The 19,541-nt window shown below is 37.8% G+C and overlaps 1 protein-coding gene and 1 non-coding gene across 2 annotated transcripts in view; both read left to right on the top strand.

Moving 5' to 3' along the window:
* Positions 1-1,976: 1,976 nt before the first annotated feature.
* The window catches only part of LOC110269232 (uncharacterized), a 29,435-nt gene continuing 11,870 nt past the window's right edge, over positions 1,977-19,541 (top strand). The window contains exon 1 of the mRNA XM_088491868.1: positions 1,977-2,195. Within this exon, the coding sequence (XP_088347994.1) occupies positions 2,030-2,195 (166 nt within the window). The 5' untranslated portion in view covers positions 1,977-2,029. The remainder of the gene's footprint in view (positions 2,196-19,541) is intronic.
* On the top strand, positions 14,654-14,761 carry LOC148580268 (small nucleolar RNA R71). The gene has a single exon (XR_015895815.1). It is a non-coding gene; the product is annotated as a small nucleolar RNA R71 (small nucleolar RNA).

Here is a 19,541-nt window from a genome sequence, read left to right as displayed (position 1 = left end):
GCGGACGCGCACAGTATGCATACGCGTGATTGATGAAGTTGGCGACCGACGCGGACGCGTCATGTACGCTTGCGCGTCAGGTCGCGGGCACAGAATAGGCACAACTTTGGCACAACTCTCTGGTCTTTGTACCAGGAGTGTGAGATGCACCACCGACGCGCGTGCGCACAACACACTCGCGCGCGGATGCCCCCCTTTTTTTTTCAAAAACAGGGCACTCTCCTAATCTACAAGCATTCTAAAACAATCAAAAATCAAATTTAACAAAATATCTTTTTGGTTTTTGAAAAATTTTCAAATACACTAAAAATAAAACTTATACTACAAGAGAAACACTACCCAACAACAACTAAGCTACAACTTAAGGCACAAATCTAATCAAACAAACCAACAACCAAAATATTAAAACAAGAGTATGCAAAGAAGAAAACTACCTAATAATGGCAACCCAATTCATCTATTGATTATATTTACAGGAGAATGGAAAGAGTTTACCATGGTGGGGTTGATGAGTAGACTTTTGTGTGGTTTAGAATTCACAAGTGAATTCTCGTTGTAAAGTATAGCTTCTAAACCGACATTAATCCTTTCATACAAAAATTTGTTTGTCACAAGTACAAACCCCTAAATTTATAAACCGGAGTATTGAACCTCGGGTCGTTCTCCCTAGGAATTACAATAAAGTGTCTTGTTATTGATTATGGAGCATGTTTTGGGGTTTTTAATAAGAGATGTGAAATGTAAATGGCAATGAAAATAAACTAATAACTAAAAATACCATGGCAAGGTTTGGTGGTCAAGGATCTCTATCCTAATCACTAACCACAACATGAGAATTGGCAAGGATCAACCCCACTAAGTCATCCTCTAACTAATAAAGGAAAGTCAAGTGAGCTATGTCAATCCATGACCATTAGTCCTAGTTCTCCACCAAATCAATTTGTGAGATCTAGCGTTAATGGCTCCCAATCGTCAATCACTTGGACATTAGTAACTCAAGAGTTCCTAAGTTACCTTCCCAAGTCAAGAGCACTAAAATCTACTCTAAAATCCAACCAAGCATTTCATCAAACACTTGGAAGGCACAAAAGAAAAGCACAGTAAATTGCAAGAATTGAAGGAATCTAGAACTACAAAAGTGAGAGACTAACAATAGAAAGGCAAAACAATAGAAAAGTAAACTCATAACTAAAAGAAGCATTTTAACAAACACATAGAAGGCAATAAAAGTAAACAACATGAATTGTAAGAATTAAAGAGAGATCTAACTAGAATAGCAAGAGATCAACAATGGAAAAGGAAAACAATTATGAAATAACAAAGAACTTACCAATTGCATTGAAGAAGAAATGTAGATCTACAAAAGAAAGTTCATAAACTACAACTATCAATAGAAAGGAATCACAAGAGAAGAAGAAATCTACAACTACAAGAGAACAATTAGGGAAGAAAAGGAAAATTAGAAGAGAGAAGAAGAGCTAGATCTAGATCTCACTACAAGAAAAATACCCATTCAGCCACACTTTTTTTAGGCTACATTTGAAAAGGAATAGGCTACGCTTTTCTCTATGTTTCCTTTTTGTAGGGGAATAGGAAATACATTTGTGGCATCACTTGAAAAGTGTCTCCTTAGATATTATAAATATCACTTATAAAGTGTAGCCTTATCTTAAGAGCTATGGGTTCACTTTTTACACCAAAGAGTGCACTTTTGAAGGGTAACTTATTTGTCAGATTTCAGGTGGGCTTTAAAAATGTTGCCTAATGTATCTCAGGTCAAATGTCCAGCACTTAGTAATTTTTTTTTCACTTTACAGCAAATAATAATATACAAATTAAACCCCATCAAACAAAAATAAAATATACAAATTAAACACATACAGCCAAATCAGATGATGAAACGAACACGTAACCCTCACCCTTGTTAGCTGCTTTTCCCTTCTTCTTCGCGCCCCTCGTTGCCCCAAAACAGAGAAGAGTCTGCACTCACACCACTCCCGCAAGACTCCGCCATCACCACTCACCACTCATGGCGTCACCACTCCAAGAAGACTCTGCACTCACTCATCTTCACCATTCACAACGCCATCACTCGTCTTCACCATACCGGTGCTTCTCTTCTCTGTGCGCTCACATCAGGACGACGCTGCGCTCAACTGAAAACCTCTCTTCATTCGGTCACCATCGTCGAGAAGGTATGCATCTAACTTCATTTGGTCTCTGATTTTAGGGTTTTAATTTAGGGGTTTGGTACAATAATCTGTGAACTCATCAATTGATGAACTGCGGCGTAGGAGAACTTATTCTTGTACGTTCGTTCACCACAAACCCTAGGTCCATTCTTCTATTGTCTTAGCTTGCGATTTTTTCAGCTACATTTCAATTCAGTTCATACTTTTCTATGATCAACTTTATCGTCCATTTCATTTTTGGATCATTTAACGGCTTGAAAAATGATTAAACCTTAAATTTGTATCCTTTTATTTATTTTACTTGCTGATTGGGGTTGTTGTTACTTTGAAACTTCATCGACTTTGTTGTTTTTCTTTCTTGATCAATTGAACTTATTCAGATATCTGGTGGCCGATTTTCTATTTTTTTATTATATATTTTTTCTAATGGAATATTTGAATGTAGATGTTTTATGCTGAAGCAAATTGATGAGCTGAAGCAGTTAAAAAGCAGAGAGTGAAATAGAGTTTCTCTGAAAAATTTAATCATGCGAATTTTGTAGATTACATAATTGAATTCTGAATCTAACTTGCAATCCATATCTACAATTACCATTTCTTGAACAATTTGGTGGATTGAGTTTAGAATTTTTTAACATGCATTGTTGACTTCCCAGGAAGTGATTAGATGCATCCAAGTTGGTTTCAAAATTTGTTGGTTTTTTCTTATTTGAATTCTTCTTCTTTTTTCCTTGCGAGATTCATGGTTTGGATTTAAATTTTGAGCTGTGGTCAGATTTAATTAGTATAGATACTATGCGAATTTAATTTTTTTATTCCAACTGTTTGATCATTTGCTTGTTCCTGATTTGAGCTACAATAGTCAATAGGTTATTGAATTTAGAATGCTAAGTAATGCCATTCAAATAAGCTTAATGAATATCTCATATAGTTGTTTCTGAATTGTGACTTCAACTCTTTAGAATATTTTATCACTTGAGAAATTATACTATGTTATAGTTGGTGTTCTGAAGAAAAAACCAGAGTATGGACTTTATTTGGTTTGTGCATTGCTTCAAAATTTGTTGATTTTTTCTACTTTGGATTCTTCTTCTTTTTTCCTCGTGAGATTCATGCTTTGGATTTGAATTTTGGGTTGTTATCAGATTGCTTGAGAATAGATACTATACAAATTAAAATTTTCTTAATCCAACTGTTTGATCATTTGCTTGTTCCAGATTTGAGCTACAATAGTCAATAGGTTATTGAATTTAGAATGCTTAGCAATGCCATTCAAATAAGCTTAATGAATATCTCATAAAGTAGTTTCACCTTCTTTAATTTCTCGTCTCTGGATGCCATTATTAATTACTTTTTCACCTTCATTTGGGCCTTACACACACAATCCCCTGCCATTTGTGGACTCCCTAATCGACCCCTTTCCCGACGCCAATGAGTCACCCCTACCCTGCTGCTTCTATAGTTATAATTTCACTAATATGCTTTTATAGGCACAATTTTAATTTCATTTTACATCTTCTGTTCTATCCTTTTCTTTTTTAGGTGCTCTCTCTATCATTTGGATTTGCTTCCTTTTGTTGCAGTTCCTTTTGTGTTTTATTTAATTTTTTACCCCTTAAAATTTTCCTTTTGGTCTTGTTGCTTTTGGACATAAAATTATTATGAAAAAGAATTGAGATGTGTGATGTAGCAGCATCTATAATTGTTAGCTTTTTTTTCTGACATTTCACTTTGATTTGTGTATGTCCTATTATTTTCTAAATAAGTTACCGATCTGAATTGAATTTTGAAAAGCAAGATTTCTTCCTTTTATTTTTAGTTACTCAGTTACTCATGCTTTGGATTTGAATTTTGGGCTGTTATCAGATTGCTTTTATTTTCCAAATAAGTTACCGACCTGAATTGAGTTTTTTTATTTTTTTTCCTTTCATTTTAATTATATCAGTTTAGAATTTATGAAAATAAATCAAGACTAAATATGATTATAGTCTAATCTCTTAGAATTTTACTTGGTAACAAACAGATTGAAGTTTTTGGTTAAAGCTCCAAAGTGGATTTCGTCAAAACGTTGATCGTGTCATGGCAAGGTACAATGCATACTTTTTCTTTTCACTTTATTATTATGCTATTAATTCATGTGTAGCTCCACCTTGATTGCTTTATTAGTTATGAAGTTGGAATTTAACTTATTATTTATATACTATAAATTCTTTGTTTTCCTTAATTTGTTTTGCTTCAGCGAGTTTCTAGTAAAATATTTAGAGAATTACTTCTAAGACTAGGAACTATTTCCTAACCTAACTACAATGCTATGAAAGTCTGTTTCATAGCCCATGCCCCTTATATTTCATAACACCCTTCCTCCTCTACTTTTGTTATCTTCACTTTGTGACCCCTTATAAATTTTCCTCCAAAAAAATTTAATAATTATCGATTAGGTTTTGTGATATGCCGAAGGATAGGATGGATCTACCGAGGTATAGAGAAGAGTATATCAATGGTGTCATTAGTTTCTTAGAGTTTGCATACTCTGAGGGAGAACCGGACGGACAACAAATTCAATGTCCTTGTAAGAGGTATTGTAACATTGAGTGATATAGAAGAGATATGGTATTTGACTATTTAGTAGCTGACGGATTTGTTAAGGGATATAGAACATGGATTAATCACGGGGAATGGACAATCCCGATGGTGTTTGATGATGACATGGATGATGAAGAAGGTGCACGCGATGACATCGAAGGACTGCTTAATGATGCATTTGGAGATCATGCTGAGGGTGTTACTATAGGTCCAAATGAAGAGGCTAAAAAGTTTTATAATTTAATAGATGAGGCAAGTCAAGAGTTATATCCGGGCTGCAAAAAATTTTCTACATTATCTTTTACCATCCGCCTGTACTTGTTAAAGTGTTTGCACGGTTGGAGCAATGCCTCCTTAACTTCCCTTCTTGAGCTATTGAAAGAGCCAATGCCTGAAATTAACATACCTCCATCTTTCCATAAGACGAAGGCTATGATAAGAGATTTAGGTCTAAATTATAAAAAAGTCGATGCTTGTTCTAATGATTGCCTCCTGTATAGGAAAGAACTAAAGGATGAAACACAATGTCGTGTGTGTGGAACATCTCGATATACTGAAAATTCTAGTGATAATAGCAAGAACCAACCTCACAAGAAAGGTCGTCCTATTCTTGCAAAGACTCTGAGATACTTTCCTATAATTCCAAGACTTCAGAGATTATTTATGTGCTCAAAAACGGCAGCTAGTCTGAGGTGGCATGATGAGGAGCGCGTTAAAGATGGGACGTTAAAGCATCCTGCTAATGGCCTGGCATGGAAGAACTTTGATGAAATAGATGAAGATTTTGTAAAAGAATCACGCAAAATTAGACTAGGCTTGTCAAGTGATGGGTTCAACCCATTTCGTAGCATGAATATTTCATGGAGTACGTGGCTCGTAATGTTGATGGTATACAACTTACCTTCGTGGATGTGCATGAAACCTGGATATTGTATGCTTTCTTTGCTTATTCCTGGGCCACAATCACCTGGCAAAGATATTGACGTGTATCTACAACCATTGATAGAAGACTTGAAGTTGTTGTGGGAAATAGAGGTGGAAACTTATGATGCATCAAAGAATGAGACCTTTCAAATGTGGGCAGCTCTTTTGTAGACAATCAATGATTTTCTTGCGTATGCTATGTTGTTTGGGTGGAGTACAAACAGAAAATTGGCTTGCCCTTGTTGCAACAAAAATACCTCTTCTCTACAACTAAAACATAGTCAGAAGACAGTTTATATGGACCATCGTGTCTTTTTACCCATGGATCATCCATGGAGAACCAATACAAGGTCTTTTAATGGGAAGCAAGAATTAAGACCCCCTCCACCTGTTATAGAAGGAACGAAAATTTTTGAGATGCTACAAAATTTTGAGAATGTTTTCGGGAAGAAGCAAAGTACATCAAATAGTTTCCCATAGAATTGGAAAAAAAGATCAATTTTCTTTGAATTGCCTTACTGGCACAAGAACTCACTGCGTCACAACTTAGATGTCATGCACATAGAGAAGAACATACTTGACAGTATAATTGGAACTCTTTTGGATATCCCAGGCAAGACAAAGGATCATCTGAATGCTCGATATGACTTAAAAGATTTGGGGATCTGAAAAAATCTTCAACCAAAGGAGGTGAATAATGGCAAGAGAACAAAGTTGGCAAAGGCATACTTTTCTATGACTGCTGCAGAGAAGTCAATTTTTTGTGGTGTTTTGAAGACAACAAAGCTACCTGATGGTAGTGCTTCGAATATATCACGGTGTGTACATCTAGGAGAAAGAAAAATTTCTGGGTATAAGACCCACGATGCTCATTTTTTGCTACACTACTTACTACCAATACCGATTAAAAGCATCCTTCCTGATCACGTCGCCATTCCGTTGATTCGACTAAGTTCCTTTTTTCGTCGCTTATGCAAAAAGTTAATCACACTAGAAGAGATAGATCGACTGGAGTTAGAGATTGTGGAAACATTATGCCACCTTGAGAGGATCTTTCCCCTAGTTTTTTTGATATAATGGTTCATCTTCCCATTCATTTAGCGAATGAGGTGAGATTAGGTGGTCCAGTGCAGTTTTGTTGGATGTATCCTCCAGAAAGGTACATGTGTACATTAAAATCGTATGTACACAACAAAAGTCGCCCCGAAGGTTCTATTGCAGAGGCATATCTGGCTGAAGAGTGCTTAACTTTCTGCTCAAGATACTTGCATGGAGGTGTGCAAACAAGACTTAATAAGCGACCTCAGAATGATGATGATCCTAATGACGATGAAGTTTTGCCTTCAAAGTTGTTTTCTAACAAAGGTCGTTCGTTAGGTGTGGAAAATGGAGAACCAATTAATCTCGATGACATATCAAGTGCTCAAGCCCATGTGTATGTATTACACAATTGTGAAGAAGTCGCAGATTATGTTAGGTAACTTGATATAACTTATGTTTATTCACTAAATCAAGTGCATTTAGATTTTTTCCGATCAAACATAACTATTATTAACTACAGAGAGCATGAGGATGAGGTTAACAATCAGCGGGGAACAAAATGGAGAAAAGAAAAAGTTCATAATAAAACCTTCTCGCAGTGGTTTAAAACTCGGGCGAGGGATCCAGATGTGCCTGTTTGGCTAAAAGAATTATCTCGAGGTCCAAGCTCTGTTGCAAGAAGATTTTCTGGATATATAATTAATGGATATAGGTTTTCACACTGTGGAGCATGAGGCAAGGAGAAAAACACAAAATAGTGGTGTCACATTAACTGCTTTAACTTCAAGCTTTGCAAGTGCTAAAGATAAAAGTCCAATTCAAGACACTGTAGCTTATTATGGTAGGTTATTTGAGATAGTAGAGTTAGATTATTTTGGGCGTTTTAAGGTTGTATTGTTTCGGTGTGAGTGGTATGATGCTGGGAGAGACAAGTATGGTCTTACATTTGTTCACTTCAATAAGAAATGCTACCAGAATGAACCTTTCATACTAGCATCAAAAGCACATCAGTGTTTTTATGTGCAAGATCCATATGAACATAACAAACATTATGTTATGGAAACTATCCCAAGTGACTTATTCAAAATAAATGACGAATCTGAGTCTGAGGCCCGTCAAACCTTCTATAGTGAACAACACGAGCATATAACAAGCCCTGCCATACTAGCTGATGATGGTGAACTTATTCTGGAGAGGAATGATCTACGACCTACAGTTATTGAAATAGTTTTCCAAGTGACTTCTGCCAAAGAATATGAGGCAGATTTCATTGGAGAATCTGATTCTGATAGGTCAGCCTAAGTGGTGCACGAAATTGTGATGTCCAGGCTCAAATTATTCCTGGCACGTGAGCAACTTGGTACGCATAATCGTGATTACACATTCATAATTTGTCACAACTTCGATACAACTGACCAGCAAGTGCACTGGGTCGTCCAAGTAATACCTTACGTGAGTAAGGGTCGAATCCTACGGAGATTGTTGGTATGAAGCAAGCTATGGTCACCTTGCAAATCTCAGTTAGGCAGATATAAATTGATAATGGTGTTTTCGAATATTATATAATAGAATAGGGATAGAGATACTTATGTAATTCATTGGTAGGAATTTCAGATAAGTTAATGGAGATGCTTTCGTTCCTCTGAACCTCTGCTTTCCTGCTATCTTCATCCAATCAGTCTCACTCCTTTCCATGGCTGGCTTTATGTGATACATCACCACTGTCAATGGTTACTTTCGGTCATCTCTCGGGAAAATGATCCAATGCTCTGTCACGGCACGGCTAATCGTCTGGAGGCATCACCCTTGCCAATGGCTTCATCTTATCCTCTCAGTGAATAATATGCTCACGCACCCTGTCACGGCACGGCTATTCATCTGTCGGTTCTCGATCATGCTGGAATAGGATTTACTATCCTTTTGCGTCTGTCACTAACGCCCTGCAATCGCGAGTTAGGAGCTCGTCATAGTCATTCAATCATTGAATCCTACTCAGAATACCACAGACAAGGTTTAGACTTTCCGGATTCTCTTGAATGCCGCCATCATTCTAGCTTACGCCACGAAGATTCTGGTTAGGAGATCTAAGAGATACTCATTCTAGCTTAATTCATGTAGAACAGAAGTGTTTGTCAGGCACGCGTTCATAAGGGAGAAGGATGATGAGAGTCACACATAATCATCACCTTCATCACGTTCTTGGGTGCGAATGGATATCTTAGAAGTGAAATAAGAAGAATTGAATAGAAAACAGTAGTACTTTGCATTAATCTTTGAGGAACAACAGAGCTCCACACCTTAATCTATGGAGTGTAGAAACTCTACCGTATGAAAATACATAAGTGAAGGTCTAGGCATGGCCGAGATGGCCAGCCCTCAAATGTGATCTAAGATAGCATACAACTGATCAAAGATGCCTAATACAATAGTAAAAGGTCTTATTTATAATAAACTAGCTACTAGGGTTTACATGAGTAAGTAATTGATGCATAAATCCACTTCCTGGGCCCACTTGGTGTGTGTTTGGGCTGAGCCTGAGTGTTGCACGTGTAGAGGTCCTTCTTGGAGTTGAACGCCAGCTTTTGTGCCAGTTTGGGCGTTCAACTCTGGTTTTGGCTCCTTTTCTGGCGCTGGACGCCAGATTTGGGTAGAAAGCTGGCGTTGAACGCCAGTTTACGTCATCTATTCTTAGCCAAAGTATGGACTATTATATATTTCTGGAAAGCCCTGGATGTCTACTTTCCAACGCAATTAGAAGCGCGCCATTTCGAGTTCTGTAGCTCCAGAAAATCCACTTTGAGTGCAGGGAGGTCAGAATCCAACAGCATCAGTAGTCCTTCTTCAACCTCTGAATCTGATTTTTGCTCAAGTCCCTCAATTTCAGCCAGAAAATACCTGAAATCACAAAAAAACACACAAACTCATAGTAAAGTCCAGAAATGTGAATTTAACATAAAAACTAATGAAAACATCCCTAAAATTAACTAGATCCTACTAAAAACATACTAAAAATAATGCCAAAAAGCGTATAAATTATCCGCTCATCACAACACCAAACTTAAATTGTTGCTTGTCCCCAAGCAACTGAAAATCAAATAGGATAAAAAGAAGAGAATATACTATAAATTCCAAACTATCAATGAAACATAGCTTCAATCATATGAGCGGGACTTATAGCTTTTTGCCTCTTGAATAGTTTTGGCATCTCACTTTATCCATTGAGGTTCAGAATGATTGGCATCTATAGGAACTTCAGATTTCGAATAGTGTTATTGACTCTCCTAGTTCAGTATGATGATTCTTGAACACAGCTTCTTTATGAGTCTTGGCCGTGGCCCTAAGCACTTTGTTTTCCAGTATTACCACCGGATACATAAATGCCACAGACACATAATTGGGTGAACCTTTTCAGATTGTGACTTAGCTTTGCTAAAGTCCCCAATTAGAGGTGTCCAGGGTTCTTAAGCACACTCTTTTTTTTGCTTTGGATCTTGACTTTAACCGCTCAGTCTCAAGTTTTCACTTGACACCTACACGCCACAAGCACATGGTTAGGGACAGCTTGGTTTAGCCGCTTAGACCAGGATTTTATTCCTTTAGGCCCTCCTATCCACTGATGCTCAAAGCCTTGGGATCCTTTTTATTTGCCCTTGCCTTTTGGTTTTAAGGGTTATTGGCTTTTTCTGCTTGCTTTTTCTTTTTCTTTCTATTTTTTTTCTATTTTTTTTTCGCCCCTTTTTTTTCTTTTTTTTTTCTGCAAGCTTTGTTCTTTGCTGCTTTTTCTTGCTTCAAGAATCATTTTTATGATTTTTCAGATTATCAAATAACATGTCTCCTAGTCATTATTCTTTCAAGAGCCAACATATTTAACATTCTTAAACAACAACTTCAAAAGACATATGCACTGTTCAAGCATACATTCAGAAAACAAGAAGCATTGTCACCACATCAATATAATTAAGCTAAGTTCAAGGATAAATTCGAAACTCATGTACTTCTTGTTCTTTTGAATTAAAACATTTTTTATTTAAGAGAGGTGATGGATTCATAGGACATTCATAACTTTAAGACATAGTTACTACTACTAATGATCATGTAATGAAGACACAAACATGGATAAGCACACAACATAAGAAACGAAAAACAGAAGAAATAAGAACAAGGAATGAATCCACCTTAGTGATGGTGGCGTTTCCTTCTTGAGGAACCAATGATGTCCTTGAGCTCTTCTATGTCTCTTCCATGTCTTTGTTGCTCCTCCCTCATTGCTTTTTGATCTTCTTTTATTTCATGAAGCATGATGGAGTGCTCTTGATGTTCCACCCTTAGTTGTCCCATTTTGGAACTCAATTCTCCTAGGGAGGTGTTGATTTGCTCCCAATAATTTTGTGGAGGAAAGTGCTTTTGAGGCATCTCAGGGATCTCATGGAAATGAGCTTCTTGCGCCTCTTGAGCTCCATGACTGGGCTCTCTTGCTTGCTCCATCTTTTTCTTAGTGATGGGCTTGTCCTCTTTAATGAGGATGTCTCCCTCTATGTCAATCCCAGCTGAATTGCATAGGTGGCAGATGAGGTGAGGAAAGGCTAACCTTGCCATGGTGGAGGACTTGTCAGCCACCTTGTAGAGTTCTTGAGGTATAATCTCATGAACTTCCACCTCTTCTCCAATCATGATACTATGGATCATGATGGCCCGGTCTATAGTAACTTCAGACCGGTTGCTAGTGGGAATGATTGAGCATTGAATAAACTCCAACCATCCTCTAGCTACAGGCTTGAGGTCCAATCTTCTTAGTTGAACCGGCTTGCCTTTGGAGTCAATCTTCCATTGAGCTCCTTCTACACATATGTCCATAAGGACTTGGTCCAACCTTTGATCAAAGTTGACTCTCCTTGTGTAAGGGCGTGCGTTCTCTTCCATGTATGGCAAGTTGAACGCCAACCTCACATTTTCCGGACTAAAATCTAAGTATTTCCCCCGAACCATTGTAACATAGTTCTTTGGATCCGAGTTCTTACTTTGATGATGGTTCTTGGTGATCCATGCATTGGCATAGAATTTTTGAACCATTAGGATGCCGACTTGTTGGATGGGATTTGTTAGAACTTCCCAACCTCTTCTTTGAATTTCATGTCGGATCTCCGGATACTCATTTCTTTTGAGTTTAAAAGGGACCTCAGGGATCACCTTCTTCTTGGCCACAACATCATAGAAGTGGTCTTGATGGGCTTTGGAGATGAACCTTTCCATCTCCCATGACTCGGATGTGGAAGCTTTTGTCTTCCCTTTCCCTCTTCTAGAGGATTCTCCGGTCTTAGATGCCATCAATGGTAATGGAAAAACAAAAAAGCTATGCTTTTACCACACCAAACTTAGAATATTGCTCGCCCTCGAGCAATAAATAAAAGAATAGAAGAAGAAGAAGAAGAAATATGGAGAGGGAGAGGGAGATGTGGTTTCGGCCAAGAGGAGTGTAGAGGGGTGTGTTGTGTGAATTTGATGAAGAATGGAGGTCTTTATATAGGGAAGGGAGGGGGGGTTAAGGTTCGGCCATATGGGTGGGTTTGGGTGGGAAATTGGTTTTGAATTTTGAAGGTAGGTGGAGTTTATGAGGTAGGTTTATGGGGAAGAGTGGATGGATGTGAGTGGTGAAGAGGTGATGGGGAAGAGAGATTGAGGTGATTGGTGAAGGGTTTTTGGGGAAGAGTGTTTATGGGGTTGTGTGAAAGAGAATGGTGAGAAGAAGTGAGTGGAGGTAGGTGGGGATCCTGTGGGGTCCACAGATCCTGAGTGGATCCTGTGGGGTCCACAGATCATGAGGTGTTCAAGGATTTACATCCCTGCACCCTTTAGGCATGTAAAAAATGCCTTTGTACCCAACTCTGGGCGTTCAGCGCCAGGTTGGTGGCCATTTTGGGCGTTCAACGCCCATTTGTGTGCCATTTCTGGCGTTCAGCGCCCAGAAGCTGCCCATTTTGGGCGTTCAACGCCAGAACCATGCTCTGTTCTGGCGCTGAACGCCAGACAGATGCTCCTCCAGGGTGTGATTTTTCTTCTGCTGTTTTTGATTCCATTTTCAATTTTTATATTTATTTTGTGACTCCACATGATCATGAACCTAAGAAAATATGAAAAACAATAAAAATAAGAATTAGATAAACATTGGGTTGCCTCCCAACAAGCGCTTCTTTAATGTCAATAGCTTGATAGTGGGCTCTCATGGAGCCTCACAGATGTGCAGAGCTTTGTTGAGACTCTCCAACACCAAACTTAGAGTTTGGATATGGGAGTTCAACACCAAACTTAGAGTTTGGTTGTGGCCTCCCAACACCAAACTTAGAGTTTGACTGTGGGGGCTCTGGTTAACTCTGCTTGGAGAGAAGCTTTTTCTGCTTCCTCTCCATGGTTGCAGAGGGAGATCCTTGAGTTTTAAACACAAGGGAGTCCTCATTCCATTGAAGGAATATTTCACCTCTGTCAACATCAATTACAGCTCTTGCTGTGGCCAGGAAAGGTCTTCCTAGGATGATGGATTCATCCTCTTCTTTTCCAGTATCTAGGACTATGAAATCAGCAGGGATGTAAAGGCCCTCAACCTTTACTAATACATCTTCTACTTGTCCATAAGCCTGTTTTCTTGAGCTGTCTGCCATCTCTAGTGAGATTTTAGCAGCTTGCACCCCATAGATTCCCAGTTTCTCTATTACAGAGAGGGGCATGAGGTTTATTCCTGAACCAAGGTCACATAGAGCCTTAAAGATCATGGTGCCTATGGTACAGGGTATTATGAAATTTCCAGGATCCTGTCTCTTCTGAGGCAATGTCAGTTGATCCAGATCACTTAGTTCATTGATGAACAAGGGAGGTTCAACTTCCCAAGTATCAATGCCAAATAATTTGGCATTCAGCTTCATGATTGCACCAAGAAACTTGGTAGTTTGCTCTTCAGTAACATCCTTATTCTCTTCAGAAGAGGAATACTCATCAGAGCTCATGAAGGGCATAAGGAGGTTCAATGGAATCTCTATGGTCTCTAGATGAGCCTCAGAGTCTTTTGATTCCTCAGAGGGAAGCTCCTTATTGATCACTGGACGTCCCAGGAGGTCTTCCTCCTTGGGATTCACGTCCTCTCCTTCCCTTACAGGTTCGGCCATGGTGCTTATGTCAATGGCCTTGCACTCTCCTTTCGGGTTCTCTTCTGTATTGCTTGGGAGAGTACTAGGAGGGATTTCAGTGATCCTTTTACTCAGCTAGCCCACTTGTGCTTCCAGATTTCTAATGGAAGACCTTGTTTCATTCATGAAACTCACAGTGGCCTTAGATAGATCAGAGACTAGATTTGCTAAATTAGAAGCATTTTGTTCAGAGTTCTCTGTCTGTTGCTGAGTTGATGATGGAAAAGGCTTGCTATTGCTAAACCTGTTTCTTCCACCATCATTAAAGCCTTGTTGGGGCTTTTGATCCTTCCATGAGAAATTTGGATGATTTATCCATGTTGAGTTATAGGTGTTTCCATAAGGTTCACCTAAGTAATTTACCTCTGCTATTGCAGGGTTCTCAGGATCATAAGCTTCTTCTTCAGAAGATGCCTTTTGAGTACTGTTGGATGCAGCTTGCATTCCATGCAGACTCTGAGAGATCATATTGACTTGCTGAGTCAATATTTTATTCTGAGCCAATATGGCATTCAGAGTATCAACTTCAAGAACTCCCTTCTTCATAGGCGTCCCATTACTCACAGGATTTCTTTCAGAAGTGTACATGAACTGGTTATTAGCAACCATGTCAATGAGTTCTTGAGCTTCTGCAGGCGTTTTCTTTAGGTGAATGGATCCACCTGCAGAAGTGTCCAGTGACATCTTTGATAGCTCAGATTAACCATCATAGAATATATCCAGGATGGTCCATTCTGAAAGCATGTCAGAAGGACACTTTTTGGTCAACTGTTTGTATCTTTCCCAAGCTTCATAGAGGGATTCACCTTCTTTCTGTCTGAAGGTTTGAACATCAGCTCTAAGCTTGCTCAGCTTTTGAGGAGGAAAGTACTTGGCTAAGAAAGTCGTGACCAGCTTATCCCAAGAGTTCAGGCTGTCTTTGGGTTGAGAATCCAACCATAATCTAGCTCTGTCTCTTACAGCAAAAGGGAAAAGCATGAGCCTGTAGACTTCAGGATCTACTCCATTAATCATAACAGTATCACATATCTGCAAGAATTCAGTTAAGAACTGAAAAGGATCTTCAGATGGAAGTCCATGAAACTTGCAGTTCTGCTGCATCAGAGAAACTAATTGAGGTTTCAGCTCAAAGTAGTTTGCTCCAATGGCAGGAATGGAGATACTTCTTCTATGTAAATTGGAATTAGGTGCAGTAAAGTCACCAAGCATCTTCCTTACATTATTATTATTTTCGGCTGCCATCTCCTTTTCCTGTTCGAAAATTTCTGAAAGGTTTTCTCTGGATTGTTGTATTTTAGCTTCTCTTAATTTTCTCTTCAGAGTCCTTTCAGGTTCTGGATCTGCTTCCACAAGAATGTTCTTATCCTTGTTCCTGCTCATATGACAAAGAAGAAGGCACAGAAAATAATAATAATAATAATAGAGATCCTTTATACCACAGTATAGGGATCCCTGTGTGAGTGGAAGAAGAGGGGGAGACAAAGAATGTAATATAATGGAAGAAACACAACTGTGAGGATGGAAGAGATGTGAGATGAGATGTTAGGATATGAATGAATAAATAGAATAAGATGGGAGAGAGAGAATTTTCGAAAATTATTTTTGAAAAGGAGTTAGTGATTTTTGAAAATAGTTTTTGAAAAATGTTAGTAATTTTCGAAAATTAAGATTTAAAATTTAAATTAATTAATAAATTAAAAAGAAATTTTGAAAAATGGGGAAGATATTTTCGAAAAATGAGAGAAAGATAATTAGTTAGGTAGTTTTGAAAAAGTTAAGAAACAAACAAAAAAAATTAGTTAGTTAGTTGAAACAAATTTTGAAAAGATAAGAAGTTAGGAAGTTAGAAAAGATATTTTGAAAAGATATTTTTGAAAAAGATAAGATAAGAAGATATTTTTGAAAAGATATGATTGAAATTAGTTTTGAAAAAGATTTGATTTTTGAACAAGATTTTGAAAAAGATAAGATTTTCAAATTGAAAATTTGATTTGACTCATAAGAAACAACTTTGATTTTTTTTTTAAATTTTTGAAAAAGTCAACTCAATTTTCGAATTTGATGAGAGAAAAAAGGGAAAGATATTTTTTTGATTTTTGAAATTTTTATGAAAAACATGAAAATTATGCAATGCATGAAATTTTTAGATCAAAACAATGAATGCATGCATAAATGATATGAGTGTCAAGATGAACACCAAGAACACTTTGAATGTCAAGATGAACATCAAGAACATATTTTTGAAAAATTTTTTATGCAAAGAAAACATGCAAGACACCAAACTTAGAATTCTTTAATGCTTACGCACTAAGAATTCAAGAATGCATATGAAAAACATGAAAAGACACAAAAAAAAATCATCAAGATCAAACAAGAAGACTTACCAAGAACAACTTGAAGATCATGAAGAACACTATGAATGCATGATATTTTCGAAAAATGCTAGATGCATATGCAAGTGACACCAAACTTATGATATGACTCAAGACTCAAACAAGAAACAGAAAAATATTTTTGATTTTTATGATTTTCTAATTTTTTTGGATTTTTTTCGAAAATTATATGAAAATGAAAAAATAAGGATTCCAAAATTTTTAATATGAATTCCAGGAATCTTGCATTCTTAGTCTAAAGCTTCAGTCCAGGAATTAGACATGGCTCACTAGCCAGCCAAGCTTTCAAAGAAAGCTCCAGTCCAAAACACTAGACATGGCCAATGGCCAGCCAAGCTTCAGCATTTAACACGAGAGTATATTGCTCTTGATAACAAATTGCAAGCCTCAGTCCAAATAAATTTAGACATGGCTTTACAGCCAGCCAGGCTTTACAGCCAGCCAGGCTTTACAGCCAGCCAGGCTTTACAGCCAGCCAGGCTTTACATGCTTCATGAAACACTAGAATTCATTCTTAAAAATTTTGAATAAAATTTTTGAAAACATTTTTTTTTTTTCGAAAACATATGAGAAAAGTTTTGAAATATTTTTGAAAAAATTTTTGAAAAGAAATCGAAAAGAAAGTTACCCAATCTGAGCAACAAGATGAACCGTCAGTTGTCCAAACACGAACAATCCCCGGCAACGGCGCCAAATGGCTACTTTCGGTCATCTCTCGGGAAAATGATCCAATGCCCTGTCACGGCACGGCTAATCGTCTGGAGGCATCACCCTTGCCAATGGCTTCATCTTATCCTCTCAGTGAATAATATGCTCACGCACCCTGTCATGGCACGGCTATTCATCTGTCGGTTCTCGATCATGCTGGAATAGGATTTACTATCCTTTTGCGTCTGTCACTAACGCCCTGCAATCGCGAGTTAGGAGCTCGTCACAGTCATTCAATCATTGAATCCTACTCGGAATACCACAGACAAGGTTTAGACTTTCCAGATTATCTTGAATGCTGCCGTATTTCTAGCTTACGCCACGAAGATTCTGGTTAGGAGATCTAAGAGATACTCATTCTAGCTTAATTCATGTAGAACAGAAGTGTTTGTCAGGCATGCGTTCATAAGGGAGAAGGATGATGAGCGTCACACATAATCATCACCTTCATCACGTTCTTGGGTGCGAATGGATATCTTAGAAGCGAAATAAGAAGAATTGAATAGAAAACAGTAGTACTTTGCATTAATCTTTGAGGAACAGCAGAGCTCCACACCTTAATCTATGGAGTGTAGAAACTCTACCGTATGAAAATACATAAGTGAAGGTCCAGGCATGGCCGAGATGGCCAGCCCTCAAATGTGATCTAAGATAGCATACAACTGATCAAAGATGCCTAATACAATAGTAAAAGGTCCTATTTATAATAAACTAGCTACTAGGGTTTACATGAGTAAGTAATTGATGCATAAATCCACTTCCTGGGCCCACTTGGTGTGTGTTTGGGCTGAGCCTGAGTGTTGCACGTGTAGAGGTCCTTCTTGGAGTTGAACGCCAGCTTTTGTGCCAGTTTGGGCGTTCAACTCTGGTTTTGGCTCCTTTTCTGGCGCTGGACGCCAGATTTGGGTAGAAAGCTGGCGTTGAACGCCAGTTTACGTCGTCTATTCTTGGCCAAAGTATGGACTATTATATATTGCTTGAAAGCCCTGGATGTCTACTTTCCAACGCAATTTGAAGCGCGCCATTTCGAGTTCTGTAGCTCCAGAAAATCTACTTTGAGTGCAGGGAGGTCAGAATCCAATAGCATCAGTAGTCCTTCTTCAACCTCTGAATCTGATTTTTGCTCAAGTCCCTCAATTTCAGCCAGAAAATACCTGAAATCACAGAAAAACACACAAACTCATAGTAAAGTCCAGAAATGTGAATTTAACATAAAAACTAATGAAAACATCCCTAAAAGTAACTAGATCCTACTAAAAACATACTAAAAACAATGCCAAAAAGCGTATAAATTATCCGCTCATCACTAAGCAATTTATTGCTTAATATGTACATATGTATAACTAAGTTTTCTTCACCTTTTTATTTGTAAGTCATATTTTTGTTTTAATTTCTCATTTTGTTACTGTTTCTTATAGGATATGTCACTTTATTGCTTATATTAACTCGAGTTAACTAATTTATTTGTGCAGGAATAAAGAATTTATTGATCTTAAAGCAACATCAAGTAAGAATTTGCTTCGACAATTTGAAGCCAAGAGACAAAAGATTATAAATGAACGCAAGCAATATGTGATGCAAGGTGTAGCACGTAATGACAAGGAGGAAACTATGCCAAGGTTGGATGTAGTCGAAAGTCAAAAAAGAAAGAATCACTTGACTGTGGCTATGGCTGAGAAAAAGAAGCATGAAGTACAACATGAACCGTCAACACAAGGCTTGAACAATTCTAAGCTTACAAAGGTGGGTGCAGATGAACTTAAAAGGAAGCTCGATGCAATTCCCAATATGAATAATAGCGTGCCAACAAGTGTAAGCCAAGATCGGAGTTGTGCAAATTCTACTCAGCCCACAATCAACCAAAGGCAGCAGCAGATTATTCAAGTCACACATGGTAGAACTCAAAAAAGGCAACATGACACTACTTTGCTGAGTTCAAACGCTACCCCACAAGCTGAAGATTTAATGTCAGAGCAAGATGGATCAAGAAAGGAAAAGAGCAAGCCAAGGGTAAGGGCTACAACTATTGATGAATTTTTAAAAGAAAATGGGATAGATGTAGAAATTGACGGACTAAGCTCTGAACTAAGTGATGATGTGTGAGATAGCTTTCCACTTGATGAAAATTATTATTCACATGTGATGGAGGACATTGATGATGACGAAGGTAATATATTTCTATCATTTTTTATATTTTTTGTAAATCATAATGCTTAATTTTTCAATTGACATCACTAATTACTCCCTAATTTTTCCCCTAATGCATGAAACTAGGAGAGCCAAAGAAGAAGAAAACCCGGGGAAAAACAACTTGCAAAGAGATTTATGCAAGAACTATGGAACAGCGGGAAGAAGTTATTTTTGATATTGGACAGCCAGTAGGACCAACCAATTAAAGTGTGTCTAATTTAAATAGTTTTGTAGGCACAATTAGTAGAAATAAAAGATTTGTGAGTCTTTTGTACACTAGCTGGCATGCTGTAACTCCTAAAGCTAAGAAATTCATGTGGAACTATGTTAATGTA

Source organism: Arachis ipaensis, chromosome B10 (genome assembly GCF_059453495.1).
Source record: "Arachis ipaensis isolate K30076 ecotype BB chromosome B10, ASM5945349v1, whole genome shotgun sequence".
Lineage (NCBI taxonomy): Eukaryota > Viridiplantae > Streptophyta > Magnoliopsida > Fabales > Fabaceae > Arachis > Arachis ipaensis.
The sequence above is the reverse complement of the archived record's forward strand: the minus strand, read 5'-3'. Positions and strand labels throughout refer to the sequence as shown.